The sequence below is a fragment of the Lipotes vexillifer genome, unplaced genomic scaffold (assembly GCF_000442215.2).
Source record: "Lipotes vexillifer unplaced genomic scaffold, Lipotes_vexillifer_v1.1 scaffold811, whole genome shotgun sequence".
Classification (NCBI taxonomy): Eukaryota; Metazoa; Chordata; class Mammalia; order Artiodactyla; family Lipotidae; genus Lipotes; species Lipotes vexillifer.
Genome location: NW_006775554.1, coordinates 2,400,498 through 2,414,768, shown reverse-complemented (window position 1 = coordinate 2,414,768; position 14,271 = coordinate 2,400,498). Strand labels below are relative to the sequence as shown.

The 14,271-nt window shown below is 44.5% G+C and overlaps 1 protein-coding gene across 2 annotated transcripts in view; it reads left to right on the top strand.

The window, feature by feature from the left end:
• The window catches only part of ARHGAP17 (Rho GTPase activating protein 17), a 54,048-nt gene that overhangs the window by 16,677 nt on the left and 23,100 nt on the right, over nucleotides 1-14,271 (top strand). For both annotated transcript variants that reach the window (XM_007450000.1, XM_007449999.1), the window contains exons 7-12: nucleotides 2,934-3,002; nucleotides 3,161-3,242; nucleotides 8,182-8,309; nucleotides 9,961-10,072; nucleotides 10,623-10,704; nucleotides 12,873-12,953. In XM_007450000.1, the coding sequence (XP_007450062.1) occupies nucleotides 2,934-3,002; nucleotides 3,161-3,242; nucleotides 8,182-8,309; nucleotides 9,961-10,072; nucleotides 10,623-10,704; nucleotides 12,873-12,953 (554 nt within the window). The remainder of the gene's footprint in view (nucleotides 1-2,933; nucleotides 3,003-3,160; nucleotides 3,243-8,181; nucleotides 8,310-9,960; nucleotides 10,073-10,622; nucleotides 10,705-12,872; nucleotides 12,954-14,271) is intronic.

Here is a 14,271-nt window from a genome sequence, read left to right as displayed (position 1 = left end):
AAAAAGAATCCACCTGCCAGTGTCCACCTGCAGGGGACACGGGTTCGAGCCCTGGTCCGGGAAGATTCCACATGCCGCAGAGCAACTAAGCCCATGTGCCACAACTACTGAGCCTACGCTCTAGAGCCCGCGAGCTGCAACTACTGAGCCCACATGCCGCAACTACTGAAGCCCACGTGCCTAAAGCCCATGCTCCACAACAAGAGAAGCCACTGCAATGAGAAGCCCATGCACAGCAACAAAGAGTAGCCCCCATTCTCCGCAACTAGAGAAAAAGCCCACGCACAGAAATGAAGACCCAATGCAGAAAAAAATAATTAATTGAAAAAATTCAAGTAGGATATTTTAAAAAACTTGACAAAACCGTCTAAGCTTATTTAAAATGAAGAATGGGAGAATAAAAGGAGAAAAACTATATAAAAACATATCATAAAATTACAGCAATTAAAACAATGTGCAATAGGCACAAAAATAGATCCATGGAATTGTGTAGGTTTTCTAGAATGAATGCTGTTATATTTAAGGGTTGAATATATAGTAAAGGGGTCATCATATATCCATAGAAAAGGGAAGGATTATTTTTAAAATGTTGCTAGGACAATTGGCTTCTAATTTGGAAGAAATAAAAATTTGTATCTCATAATCTAAATTCCAGACTAGGTGGTTATTCTCTATGCATCTATCTACGAAGATAAATGTTTATTCCAAATGTCATTTGAGGTGGTAAAGAAACAGGTCTTTGGTGAATCTTAGGATCATTGCCTGAGACTTTTCCTCCTCTTATTATTCATCATTTTCCAAAAATGGTCTCCACATTCTACTAGATAGCATTAAGACTGATATATTTTAGTTTATTCAGGTCATGCTATAACTCACTTTTCATGATGGCAAACCTTGGACAGTTAACTGCAGTAAAATGACTTGTTGAAAATAATATAGTGGGTAAGAATTAATACTGGACTCACAAAGTCATGCCATAGCCTTTATGTTTAAAAAGATGATAATCACACAAATGCTTCTGACAAAAGTCTTGCACTGGCTTATTCTTGTTCAGAAGAGTTGTAGTTTTGCCAGTGTCATTTACGCAGCAGTCTTCTTCATATCTGGTCTAACCTAGATCTTGGCTAGTGGCTCCTTACTGGATATAAATTTGTCTGGTAGTTTGGGGGTTTGAACTGGTGCATTATAGGCTAAGTTAAAAGAGAGACTTTTTTTTTTTTTGCGGTACATGGGCCTCTCACTGTTGTGGCCTCTCCTGTTGCGGAGCACAGGCTCCGGATGCATGGGCTCAGCGGCCATGGCTCACGGGCCTAGCCGCTCCACGGCATGTGGGATCTTCCCAGACCGGGGCACAAACCCACGTCCCCTCTATCAGCAGGCGGACTCTCAACCACTGCGCCACCAGGGAAGCCCAAAGAGAGACTTCAGTATTCAGGTAAAAAGAAAACTAATTTCTAGATTGATCAGGAAATCTGAGAGTATTTATGGATTTGGCGAAAACAGTAAAATCCGGAGAAATAGAATTTTCTGTAACCCCCATTATGAAGTCAAGAAAGGTACATCTTTCAACAGCCTGCCACTTTCCTATGAAAATTCTTCATGTGGTACATGGCTTGATTGCGCAGATCCAAGGGTTAATTGCGCCCCCAGGGAAGCCCAAAGAGAGACTTCCTTTTTTTTTTTTTTTTTTTGAGAGACTTCTTTTAACTTACATACCACAGCTTGTCAGAAAGTCAAATGGTAAAAACTTAAGAAAATATTTTCTATTTCCTTCTCTCTTTATGTTAACTTCTGGGTAATGTCCTGAGATCTAAGTTTTGTTTCACTGATTCTCTCTTTAGCTATGTCTGATCTGCTGTTTAATTAACATTGAGTTTTGAATTTTGTTGACTATATTTTTCATTTTAAAGTTCTAATTCTTCAAGTCTGCCTTTTTTGATAGTGCATTATTCTTTTTAGTATTTATTTTTTAATGTTTTTAATCATTTATATATACTTATTTTAAGTCTTTGTTAGTTAATTCTGTTTTCTGAAGTTCTCTATGAGAGTGGTGGGAGTTTCCTTTACGGTGGGTTGTTTTGCAGTTTTGTATTGTGAGCTCATTTTAAGAGGGACTTTATCTGTGGGACTTCTGGGGATTAGGAGTGAGTCTCCCAGAGAGTATTACCAAGCCATTTTAAACTAAACTTTCTCAGTTCGAGGATTCCTGGACCACACAGAGAATCAACTCAAAGTTCAAACCCTCATGAAAGCAGGTCTATATTTATTTGTGAACTCTCAGGGAAATGTTTTACTTTCCCAGATACAGAGGCCAATCCAAAACAGAAGGTAGTGCATTAAAAAAAATAGATATGTATATATATGAATATGTATATGTATATGAAAATCAGAAATATGGATATATCCAATTGCCCAGTCTATCAGTTTTAAGCTAATTATTTAATTCTTATGTAAGTAATTTATTTACATTAGTTCAAATATCAAAAGTATAAAACAGTATACAGTAAAGTCTTTCTTCTGCCCTTGTCCTCCTCCTCCTCCTAATTTCCACTGCTCCCGACAGGTAACCACTGTTACTAAGTTCTTGCTTTTTTCTCTAGGGGTATTTTTATACAAACATGGTGATAAAAATATTTCCTCTCCCTTTTTTACCCAGATAGTAACATACCATACCAGAAGTAGTGCTCTGTGCTTTGCTTCTTAACAAGGCATATTAATAATAAACCTTGGAGATCTTTCCATGTCGGTCCATTAATAAGCTTGATTATTCTTTTCGTTATCCCTGTGTATGATTGTACCAGTGAGTTGATGGACGTTTAATCTGCAGCTGTTTCATTACAGTTTGCTCTAGGAGCTCACAGATCAATTCGTAGATGCTATTTTCTTTCACCTCTTTTTTCTTCAATGACATATCTTCTCTTCCACTTACCCAGGATCAACTTGCAGCGGATATGTACAATTTTATGGCCAGAGAAGGGGAGTATGGCAAATTTTTTGTTACGGTAAGCACTTTGCCCTGACGAGACGTTAAAGCATTGTAAAAGTTGAGTCATTTTAGCTTTTTTGCAAAAGATGTCATTTTTGGTTTTGCTCAGCCATTGTGTGTGTGTCCATCCAATGCTAACATTACTTTTGTTTTTGAATGTGGGTCTGTTCTCAGTTATTAGAAGCTCAAGCAGATTACCATAGAAAAGCATTAGCAGTCTTAGAAAAGGCCCTTCCCGAATTGCGAGCCCATCAAGGTAACGTAACCTGCGTGCTGGCCTGATGCCTCCTTCTCGCCTCTGCCACTTCTGCCTCTGTTCTTCTTTACTCAGCGCCTTTGCATGCATTTCCTTTGGACAAAGCCTCTCTGCCTAGGCGGGCACTGTTTCCCAGCACACTTTCATCTTCCCTTGCTGCATTCTCTAATTTCTTCCAAACGCAAATTAACATACTAATGGAACATTTGCAGTTCTTCTGAAATCTTCAGTTGAAGAGAAAGCTGCACCCTTTGGGGGAAGCATCTGTTTTTCTATCTTCTAAATAGGCTCAAAACATTCTAGCCTCTAATTATCTTTTCGCAAATCAGTTATTTGTTTAATAGGGCTTAATTCTAGCCCTGTGATTCCAAGAGCATACATCCTATGAAAAAAATTTTGGACTTCCCAAAAGGAATTTTAGAAGCCAGTACCTGACACCGCATCATCAGGCACATAATCATTGTGATTGAATCGTGAGACCGTGACCACCCCGTTCAGATCTTGTTCTCATCAGCACTCACTTTGCCCACCATATTTAAGCACATTGCAGATCCTACCCTCAATTTACGAGTGGACCAAGCTTTCATTTGATGTTTAGTTTTAAACTGAACATTAACTCTTTTGATTCTAATTCTCTCTGATTTGCCTTCAGAGCATCTGTCAGCAGAGATCATTAAATGATCAGACATTCCTCTGTCACCTTTGGACCTGTTATACTCTTTTGCTTATGGTATAGTCCTGACATTTGGAACTCAGGTGCCCCAGACAGAACCACTGGTCTCAGGCTGAAAGAGGATCAAGCCAGGTGCTGAGCGTGATGACTCTGTGATTGTGAAAGAGACTGAGCTTATGTGTGTATGGGGCTGGTTATGTCTGTGCGTACACACTGGCCCCTCAAGAATACCACTCCTCCTCCCCTAAATTGCAGGTGATCCCAACAGGGTGTGACTTTGTGCCTGAAAATCCTTAGATTTTGGAATCAGAAAATTCTATTTAGGACTTCCCTGGCGGTCCAGTGGTTAAGACCCCGCGCTTCCACTGCAGGGGGCGCAGGTTTGATCCCTGCTCGGGGAACTAAGATCCTACATGCCGCACAGCATGACCAAAAAGAAAGAAAAGAAAATGCTATGTCTTGACTGACCCCTTAGCTGGATCTTTAGCCATCTTGAGTGTAGTGGCTCTGATTTGCTGGGCCAATCTTCAGAGGACGAGCTGCCCTTGCTTTCCAAAGTGATCCCATTTCCTAATTCGTGAGTAATGGGGTTCAGTCAGAGTGCAAAGGAATGAAGCTTGGCCCAGGTCAGAGCACCAGGAGCCTGTATTTATAGGGTACCTTCTGTGTGCGGGGCCCTGCACAGGACAAACCAGTAAACGTCACCATCCTAGCCTTTGAATGGCTTTAAGCCTGGTTTGGAAAGGTTGACTTAACGGGCACAAAAAAGAGAAGATGTAAGCAGCGCCATGCCCCCTTTTTTTAAACTCCCATTCTATCTTTACCCAAGGCTATTTTCCCTAGAGAAGTATGTCAGAAAGTCATGGGGAACAGGCAGGGGCAGGGAAGAGGTTTCGGATGGAACAAGGGAAGCTGGTGTGTGAGGGGGAGCAGCCCGTGAAGGAAATGAGATTCTTCTCTCTAAGGCTGCCGCCTTCACCCAAGCCTTGGAATTCAACCCTTCTCACCTCTGCCTGTCCGCAAATCTGCCTCTCGTCTTAGTTCTGTCCTCCTCTTCCCTCTTCTCTGTTTTCAGAAAGACTCAGTGTCCTTAACGGTAGGAAAAAAAAACACACTTGCCCCTCTGCCCCGTGCCCCTGTGCACCCTGGTCTCACACTCTCGGTCGTCTGGCCTTAGTTCTTCGGTACCTGCCTGTCCTCAGCGTGATGCCCCATTTCATTGCAGTCTCCTTCGTTTTCCTGGGAGGTTCTTCGAATGACTCATTTCCGCCGGCCACCTCCGTTTTCTAACCCCCTTCCCGCCCCTAACACTTGGCAGTCTGTTTTCTACTCCCAGTCACTCGGCTATTAAAACAAACAGACAAACATTGCAAGTCCCAGTGGGTGGATGATTTTGATTGTTAGGTTCTGGCATTTGACGTGGCTTGAGCCATCTCTTCCTTGTCACTTCTTTCCCCTCGTTTCACTCGATCGTTTTCTGTCATTGTTGAGGCTGTGTTTCCTCCATGTCTGTCCCCTCCTCAGAAGTCAAGCCTTTCCTGAGATCCAGTCCTTTCTCCTGTGTTCTTTTCCCTCCCCCCCACCTTTTCTCTCAAAATCCCCTCATTTTGGTGGCCTCCACTGACACCTGCATCTCTATCCTCTCAGCCTCAGTGTCAGTTCCCTTTGATGACCGGCTGTCACCTTAAACTCAGCGTATCTTAAGAAGCAAACTGATGCTTCCCCCACACCAGCTGGCCTTTCCTCCCCGCCCCCCACCCCATCTCCTTGGTACCTCCTTTCTCCAAACAATCCAGGTTTCAAACCTTGGAGCCATCTTTTCCTTCCTTTCTGATACCCTCTCGCCGGTTCTGTGCATTTTTCCCTCTGCTGTGCCCTCCTCGTCATTCTCACTGCCCCACTCTACTCCATGCCCCTGTCGCCCGGTGCACAAGTGTGGAATAAGGTGTCCATCCCCAGACTCAGGATCCCTGGTCTTTTCTCAGCCTAAGTCCTCCTGGTCTATTTAATTCCTGTCCATCTTCTAAGACCTTCGCCAAGCTCCCCTTCTTTGAGAAGCCTTCTCTGACAACTGAAGCCAACAGTGAACACTTTTGTCTCCTGAATCACTCTAGCATTTATGGTCTACACCAGAAGTCGCAAACAGCCATATCTCATTAAAAATTAAAAAAAAAAATTTTTTTTTAAACTAATTGCCATCATTTAAAAATCAGACTCTTTTCACATAACAGTGCTAACTTCTGGCTTCTCTTGAAAGTCCAGAGGGCCTGGTGATGCTGGGTCTGCTTTCCCACGTGGTGACATTGCTCTGACGCCAAGGAGCAGCTGCTGCGTCTTGGCCGACCACGCCCTCCCCACCCTGATCCCGCACCTCCAGCGCCCATCTGGCCCCTGCAGACGATTGTGTTTGCGACCCTAGTCTATACCATTTTTCTGCCACGGCTTAGCAAACACGTCTTGTCTTGTTCATTGCTGTTGTGCGTTTGCCTGTGTGTCTTGTGTTTTCCTCACACGTAGACTGCTCTCATCCCAGGGGTGGGGGGCCGCTGTGAACTCTGGGTGCCTGCTGCAGGGCCTCGCATGTCAGAGGTCTGTGGTTTGAGGAGCAGCCCCTGTGGTGGAGTTTGCCTCCGGAGTGGCCTCTAGGTCAGCGGCTCTCACCTCCACCCTCTGCCAACATTACACCGAGGTGGGGGAGGGGCACCCTGTCCAGGGTTTACTAGAAAGTTCCAGCAGGAGTCTGCTGGAGTCTGGATTGTGCCCGCCTCTCAGCATAGTAGGGTCGGGCATGGGGAGGTGATGGCAGGAGTCGTTTGCAGAACTCCCCTGGGTGATTCTGATGTATCCGCCCAGGCGAAGGGTCAGCTGGCCCTTTTCTGCCTGTGTTGAGAATCATTGCTTTAGATAAAAGGGAGAAAGTATTCAAGGTAAGATCTGGCCTTTGAGAGGACTGTCCCAGAGCTCTGTCTTCTGAGAAGGGCCAGGCCCTTGGATGCTTCTTGTGTTTGGAATTCCACTGACCAGGGCCGGGGCTGAAGCCAGGGACGAGGGGCCTCCAGACAGTTCTGAGAGTGGCCACTGCCTTCCGCCCTCCCCACCCCTTCCTTTAGCCTTTACCCTACTTGCTCTTTCCATCAAGTTTTGACGTTTCACAAGCGCCCAGGTCTGCGGGTTTGTGGGATCTCACTTTCCTTCCTGTGATGGGCCCCGCTTGCTCTCCCATGTAGGGCAGTGTCAGAGCCACGCTAGGGTTACACTGCCTGCCTGGAATCCAGGATTCAAATACCAGAGTGGCTGAAGGACACACGTCCACAGGCTGAGGGACATGAGCCCTTCCTGTCGCTGGAAAGAACCATGCTTCCCCAGTGGAGTATTTTCCACCAACTGGTTTGCCCTCTTTGGCTTCTGTGTGCTTCTCAGTCGGTGCTGGATCTCTGCACCCCGCCAGGCAGGCTGGGCCCAACCACACCCTTCTTACTCCTTCAATACATCCATGTCCTAAAAGCCTATTTCTGTTTCCCGCTTTATTGTATGTCTTTTTGCTAAGCTGCCTCAAATCTTTTGTGGAATGAAGCAGAGCACATGACTGGAAAATAATATGCAGTATTGCTTTGCTGCTGTCGGCACAGCCTCCAGCCTCAGCTGCCTTGGGGCTGCATTCTCTCCTACTCAGAATCTTGGACTGTCTGGGGATATGGCACCAGAAGTGCTGCGTGTCCTGGAGATGTCGCCTCTAATAGGGGTTGGCATGGGCCCTCTCCAGTCCTGTATGACAACGCTTGGCCTGTGTTTAAATTTTTAAGAAATTATTTCATTTTTTAATGGAAGGAGTCTATTTCTCGTCCTCTAGGTAGAAGACTAGTTATGCTTTTCATGGCTAGATAAATTTCAGTGAAAACAGTGTGCCTAAATGGACCATTGGTTTTAGCGCAAGGCAGCCCACCCATCTCGGGTAAATGCGGGTGTGATGCTGGGGCCAGAAGCACCATCGCAGCTTCCACTGGGCATCTTGCATTGGGTGCCACGTGGGCACGTCAGGGTGCTCATCCACTGGTCACCTCCCCAGCCTGGCACACATTTTGTACCCTAGTAAATGGGAACTGACAAAAGCGAAGAGAATAGATGCTTCCCCCTTTCCAAATCCTCGGCTATGGGCTTTAAAAAAAAAAAGAAAAAGAAAAATCCCCTTAAGTAGTTTGGGAGAGGAAATAACTTGGCAATGCCGTGAGGTTGTTGAGTGTCTTACTGAATGGTCTGCTGCTCTAGATAAGTGGGCAGAGAAGCCCGCCTTCGGGACGCCTTTGGAAGAACACCTGAAGCGGAGCGGGCGTGAGATCGCGCTGCCCCTCGAGGCCTGCGTCATGCTGCTCCTGGAGACGGGCATGAAGGAGGAGGTGAGGCCCCGCTGCCCCAGCCGGCCTCTGCGGACCAGTGGCTCTCCAACCACGCTCACCGTGACCACATTTCACACTGAGACCCTGTCCATGTTGCCATGGTAGACCCTAAATGAAACAGAGGTTTCACAGAGCAGTACTTACCTTGCCTACCTGCAGTACACTCTGCCTTTTTCTTTTTGGTCCCATTTGATTATTTCATTTTACACTGTGGTTGTGATTTGTGAAAATGAATTTCATGAGGTACTATGGAACCAGAGCTCCCATGAGCTTTAGTTTCTAATAACACGAATTGTATATTTGTGTAGAACTATGTTGTCGGGTGGAAGTGGGAGGGGCATTTACATACTTTATTTTGTGGAATCCTTACCCAGAAAACCCCATGAACCAAGCAGGGCAGGTCTCATTACTCTTCTTGTGTAGACAAGGAATTCAGCACACGAGGAATTCATGCCGGGGCAGAGCTAGAATCAAAACACAAGTCTTCTTTTAACTTTTGAAAGCTTAGTATTGAAGTGTAACGTACATATAGAAAAGTGCATGTATCATAAGTGAACAGCTTGATACATTTTCACCATCTGAACTCACCCATGTAATCAGCACCCAGATCAAGAAACCCCCTGGGGAACCTTCCTTGCATTTGCTCCCAGTCATGCTCCTGCACCCTGACCCCATCAACGTGACCCCAGCTCCTAACAGCCTAGATGAGAGCTCCTCATCCAAGGCCAGTTTCGCATTTGGCAAGGTCTGCAGACATTTTTTTTTTTTTTTTTTTGGCGGTACGCAGGCCTCTCACTGTTGTGGCCTCTCCCGTTGTGGAGCACAGGCTCTGGACGCACAGGCTCAGCGGCCATGGCTCACGGGCCCAGCCGCTCCGCGGCATGTGGGATTTTCCCAGACCGGGGCACGAACCCGTGTCCCCTGCATCGGCAGGCGGACTCCCAACAACTGCGCCACCAGGGAAGCCCCTGCAGACATTTTTGATTGTCACAACTTGGAGAGCAGGGGGAAGAGTTGCTACTGTCTCTCCAGGGGGTAGAGACCAGGGATGCTTCTAGACATCCTTCAGTGCACAGGACAGCCTCACAACAAAGAATTATCTGGCCCAAAATGTCAGTACTGCTGACATCGGGAAACTCTGCCTGGATTAATGTTGCTAAAAGCCTAAAAGTCTTATAAGTGCTGGCCCAACGTCTCCATCAGGCCTGCTCCCGTGGCTAACCTGTCATGGGTTTTTCTCCAAGTAACATTTAGGGCAGTGAAAGTGACCAGTAGTCAAGCCTAACAATTTTTCTTGAGATTTCAATTTTTAAAAAATATTCCTAAATTTAGAAAATCCATGGTGATCAACCTGGTGGAAGTATGAAATATAGCTTTTAAATAGATTCCTAACAGGCATGGTTATTTTGGCAATGGGGCAGGGCACGAGCTAGCACTGATTAAAAATGGTCTGCTCTCTGCCCGTCACTCTGCCCGGGGTACAAGCTCAGTCCTCTTTACTCCTCCCGACAGCCCTGCAGCTCTCCTGGATAAGCTGTGCTGGAGCTGGGGGGGCGGGGTTGGTGGAAGGCTCTTCCATCAGGTTTTTACTGCCACTCCGCATAAGGCTCACAACTTGAACTTGATACTAACGGCTTTTCATTGTCTTTAGGGCCTTTTCCGAATTGGGGCTGGGGCCTCCAAGTTAAAGAAACTGAAAGCTGCTTTAGACTGTTCTACTTCTCACCTGGATGAGTTCTACTCAGACCCCCATGCTGTAGCAGGTGAGCTCCAAGGAGGTGCCCTCAAGGTGGTAACAGATCATCAGTTAAAGATCCAATATTAAGTGACAGTTAAAATTAAATGGTCTCCTTATAAGTTTAAGTGACAAAACTGAAATGACAAAGAAAACTGAAAAGCATGTGTGTGTACACTTACACATACATAGCTTTTCTATTCCTGTTTTGGGGGTTTTGTTTTGTTTTCCTGATTATTAAGTAAAGGTGAAGGTAGCTTATAATCCAGATGTTTAGAGGCATGCTTTTATTTTCTTCCTTTTTACCCCCAAATCTCCATCTGCCTAGAGAGATGATGTCTTATTAAGAAGATAGCTTTGAAACTAATTTTATTTTCTATTGATCTCTCAATATATTTTACAAGGGATGGAAATTGTTTTATGAGCATTTCATTCTGTAACCACTCCTGTCAATTCATGATTTATTCTATACATTGTGAACGGTTATAGTTGAGATCATTTCAATTTGCAAAATAATATATCCTGAGAGTTCCGGCCTTGCCCCTTGTCATACTCAAAGAGGGTGTTAATAATTTCAGGTGCTTTAAAGTCCTATTTACGGGAACTGCCTGAACCTTTGATGACTTTTAATTTGTATGAAGAATGGACACAAGTTGCAAGGTAAGTTTAAAGAACACGTAGTTTTAAAAGCTAAAGGAAACGACGCAATACTCTGTCCCCTTTGTAAATCATCTTACCCTTGGGGATCATAAAAATAACATTCAAGGGTTTCCATGGTGGCGCAGTGGTTGAGAATCCACCTGCCAATGCAGGGGACACGGACCAACTAAGCCCGTGCGCCACAACTACTGAGCCCGCGTGCTGCCACTACTGAAGCCCATACGCCTAGAGCCAGTGCTCTGCAACAAGAGAAGCCACCGCAATGAGAATCCCGCGCACCACAACGAAGAGTAGCACTCGCTCACCGCAACTAGAGAAAAGCCCGCGCGCAGCAGTGAAGACCCAACACAGCCAAAAATAAATTAATTAATTTAAAAAAAAATAATAATCATAACATTAAAATAGTGTATTTAGAGCTGTGTGGGAACTCAGCTGTGTAATAATATAATGTTACCATTATCAGTAACAATAGTTGATATTTACTGAGCACTTACTGAGTGCTGAGTACCGTAGTAATCCTTATGCCCATTACTTCCTGTAGCCCGTAATTAATGACGTAAAAGGCAGAAGTTGTTGTTATCCTCCTTTTACAGATGAGGAAACTGAGGCTGGGGGAGAAATGGCATCAAATAATTGGCAGAGCTGGAATTCAGACCCAGAACTCTCTGCCCCAAAGCTGGAGTTCCTGTTGTTTATCCCTTCCTCTCCATTCCCAGCTTCCATCTGCCTGGAAGTAGTTGGTTTAGGCAAGGCAGTCTTGTTGCAAAAGTTCTAGAGGTTTCTCTCCCGCCAACCAGCCCACCTCCTTGTCAACTTGTCCCTCCCGGTTCTCACTCAGAGGTGCCTAATTCCTCACCTGTAAGGGAAGAGGAACACATCTCCCCTGCCCTTCCACTCCTCCCCCCGTCTCCAGATGCAGTCACCTGTTCCCATCAAATAAGCTGTGTGCTCCGACGAGCTTTATGTCGTCACTTGAACCAGGCATCTGAGCTTTTCTCCGTAGCTGTGGAGTGAGAGACTTTGTCCCTGGTAGGTGGTGAGGATTTTAAAGTCAGAGTAAGTCCTCGGTCTGGTTGTGTCCTTGGAACCCAGCCCAGGGCGCGGCCTGCCGTGAGTGCCCATGTTTGTGGGGCTGAAGGAATGGAACCTGCCCTCAGTGTCAGGTCGGGGTTCTAGGGTCTCGTATTGGGTGGGCTCCTTCGCTTCTCCTAGGCCTTGACTCTCCTCTCTGTTCTGAGACTCCCAAACTCATCCTGTGAGGAAATAAGCTGTAAAGGAAGGTATCCGTCCACTGGTGTGTCGCTTCTACACTTGAGAACTGTCATCCCCTCCCGGTGACACGTCAACTAGCTTCTAAAGTATAATCATGTTTAACCCCTACCCGAAGCTCTGCAGGCTGGTTCAGTTGTGGAGGAGGTTTTAAGTCCAAAGGCATGTCGTGTGGGCAACTTCGAACACTCTGTGCTGCTGGTGGGCAGGGTTGACTCTGCTTTGCAGGCTCTTTGGGCCTGTGAAAGCTTGCACGTTGAAACTCTACAGCAGAAGACCTCCAGCAGTTGCTTCACAACAGAAAGGGCTTCTTGGCCGGGAGCCTTTGAGCAGTACTGAGAGCAGGGAGAGACCCAGGGGTCTGGGTGCTGGGAGCATCTGGCTCCCCAAGGCTGTACGTGAATATACACATTTTCTAGACAGAATTTTCAGAATGTCTCCTGTGTGCCATGCATTGGTCTAGGTGGTCCCTCCTTGTTCTGCCTCTGAAGCCTCACGGTCACTTGGCAGAATTAACCTTCTTATCCCCAGTTTGGCACATCAGGAGGCTGAGTCTTGGCAAGGCTGACTAACTGCTCAGAGTATGTTAGTTAGTATTTGACTCCAAATTTCTTTCCCAAAAAATGGGCTTTTAAAAAATTTTTTATTTATTTATTTTTTAAATTTTGGCTGCATCATGCAGCTTATGGGATCTCAGTTCCCTGACCAAGGCTTAAACTCGGGCCATGGCAGTGAAAGTGCCAAATCTGATCCACTAGACCACCAGGGAACTCCCACTGTGCTGTTTTCCAGCTGTGCTTTCTCTGTCAGTGGAGGCATCGCTGTTAATATAGCAGATGAACACAGGTATTCCTAAAATGAGCATTAATAAATGGTTATGAATAAATTTTTTTTCTCAGTGTACAAGATCAAGACAAAAAACTTCAGGATTTATGGAGAACATGTCAGAAGTTGCCACCACAAAATTTTGTTAACTTTAGGTATGTATGATTGGCATTCTGCAAATTAAGCCACCAAGCTACAGTGAAGAATGCTTTAATCCACAGCAGAGAGGCCATTTAATTCAAGCATGTTTGGCACATCAAAAAAATGCTCTGGCGAGTAACGCGGGTTTGCTGGGAATGGGATTTGATGTATATTACTGTGATGCATCTGAAGCACATTGATTGTGTCTGGCATTAATAGGTAAGTTGCCTGATCATTTTATCGTTGCAGCTATTGGGGAAAAAAATTCTTGTGGAGAGGTTGACTGACAGTATGTTGGATGTGGAGTCTAAATTGTCCAGTATCTAAAAGGCAAAAATTAAACAATAGCTGTACTTTCTGTAATATCTTTCATATATGCTACATAATTTATTTTAAGCAGAGCACAAATCATCCTACTAAATAAAATTCCAAGAAATGCAGATTATGTATTAGTTTATGGAATGACTATGTTTTTAGGAAATTTTACCGTGGAATAAATTTCTAGGATTTAACCCCTATTTTCCCTTTGACTTAAAATGTAACTTTGAAGAAGCATAGAGAGAAGGGTAAAAGGTAGCCCCAGGTAACAAAGTCATTTAAAACCAAAGAAAATGTTGTGAGAGGATTTGGTCCAAAATGACAAATACTTTACTGGTGAAATCTCTGGTATGCCACCTGACCGTTAATTTCAGTCTTAGGTCCTGTCACTAAGCTAAGCTAAACATTCTCTTTTAATATCTTAACTCTCAATTTTGCCTTATGAGTGCATTGATATTTATAATATTCCTTATTTTATTCATTTAACACACCCAGCTTGGAATTGCAGATACTCTTAGCCTATTTAGTGTCTTATGGTGGAAACTGAATTACAGTTCTTTTACTTTGGGATTTAGCCTTTTATTTTGTTTAATTTACTCATTAAAGTTTTTACTAATTGTTTTTTGAATAGAGAGGACATTCCCATGGTTCAAAGTTCAAAGATGTACAGTGGAAAAAATCTCTCTCCTCTTCCTCTCTCCCAGCCACCCTACTTCCTCTCCTGAGACACAACCTATGTTTTCAGTTTCTTATATATCCTGTCAGCAAGAGATGATACATATAGACTCAAATATATATATACATATACATATGTACAAACATTTCTTTCTCTCACAGCTTTCACTTTTTTAAAAAACCAAACGGCAATGTATATTATATACATCATTTTCCTCCTTGCTTTCTTTGCTTAATATACATCCTGTAGGTTTGTCCATATCCGTACTTCTTACTTTTTATGACTGCATAGTACTCCACTGTGTGGCTATGTTGTAATTTATTTAATCAGCTCCCTAT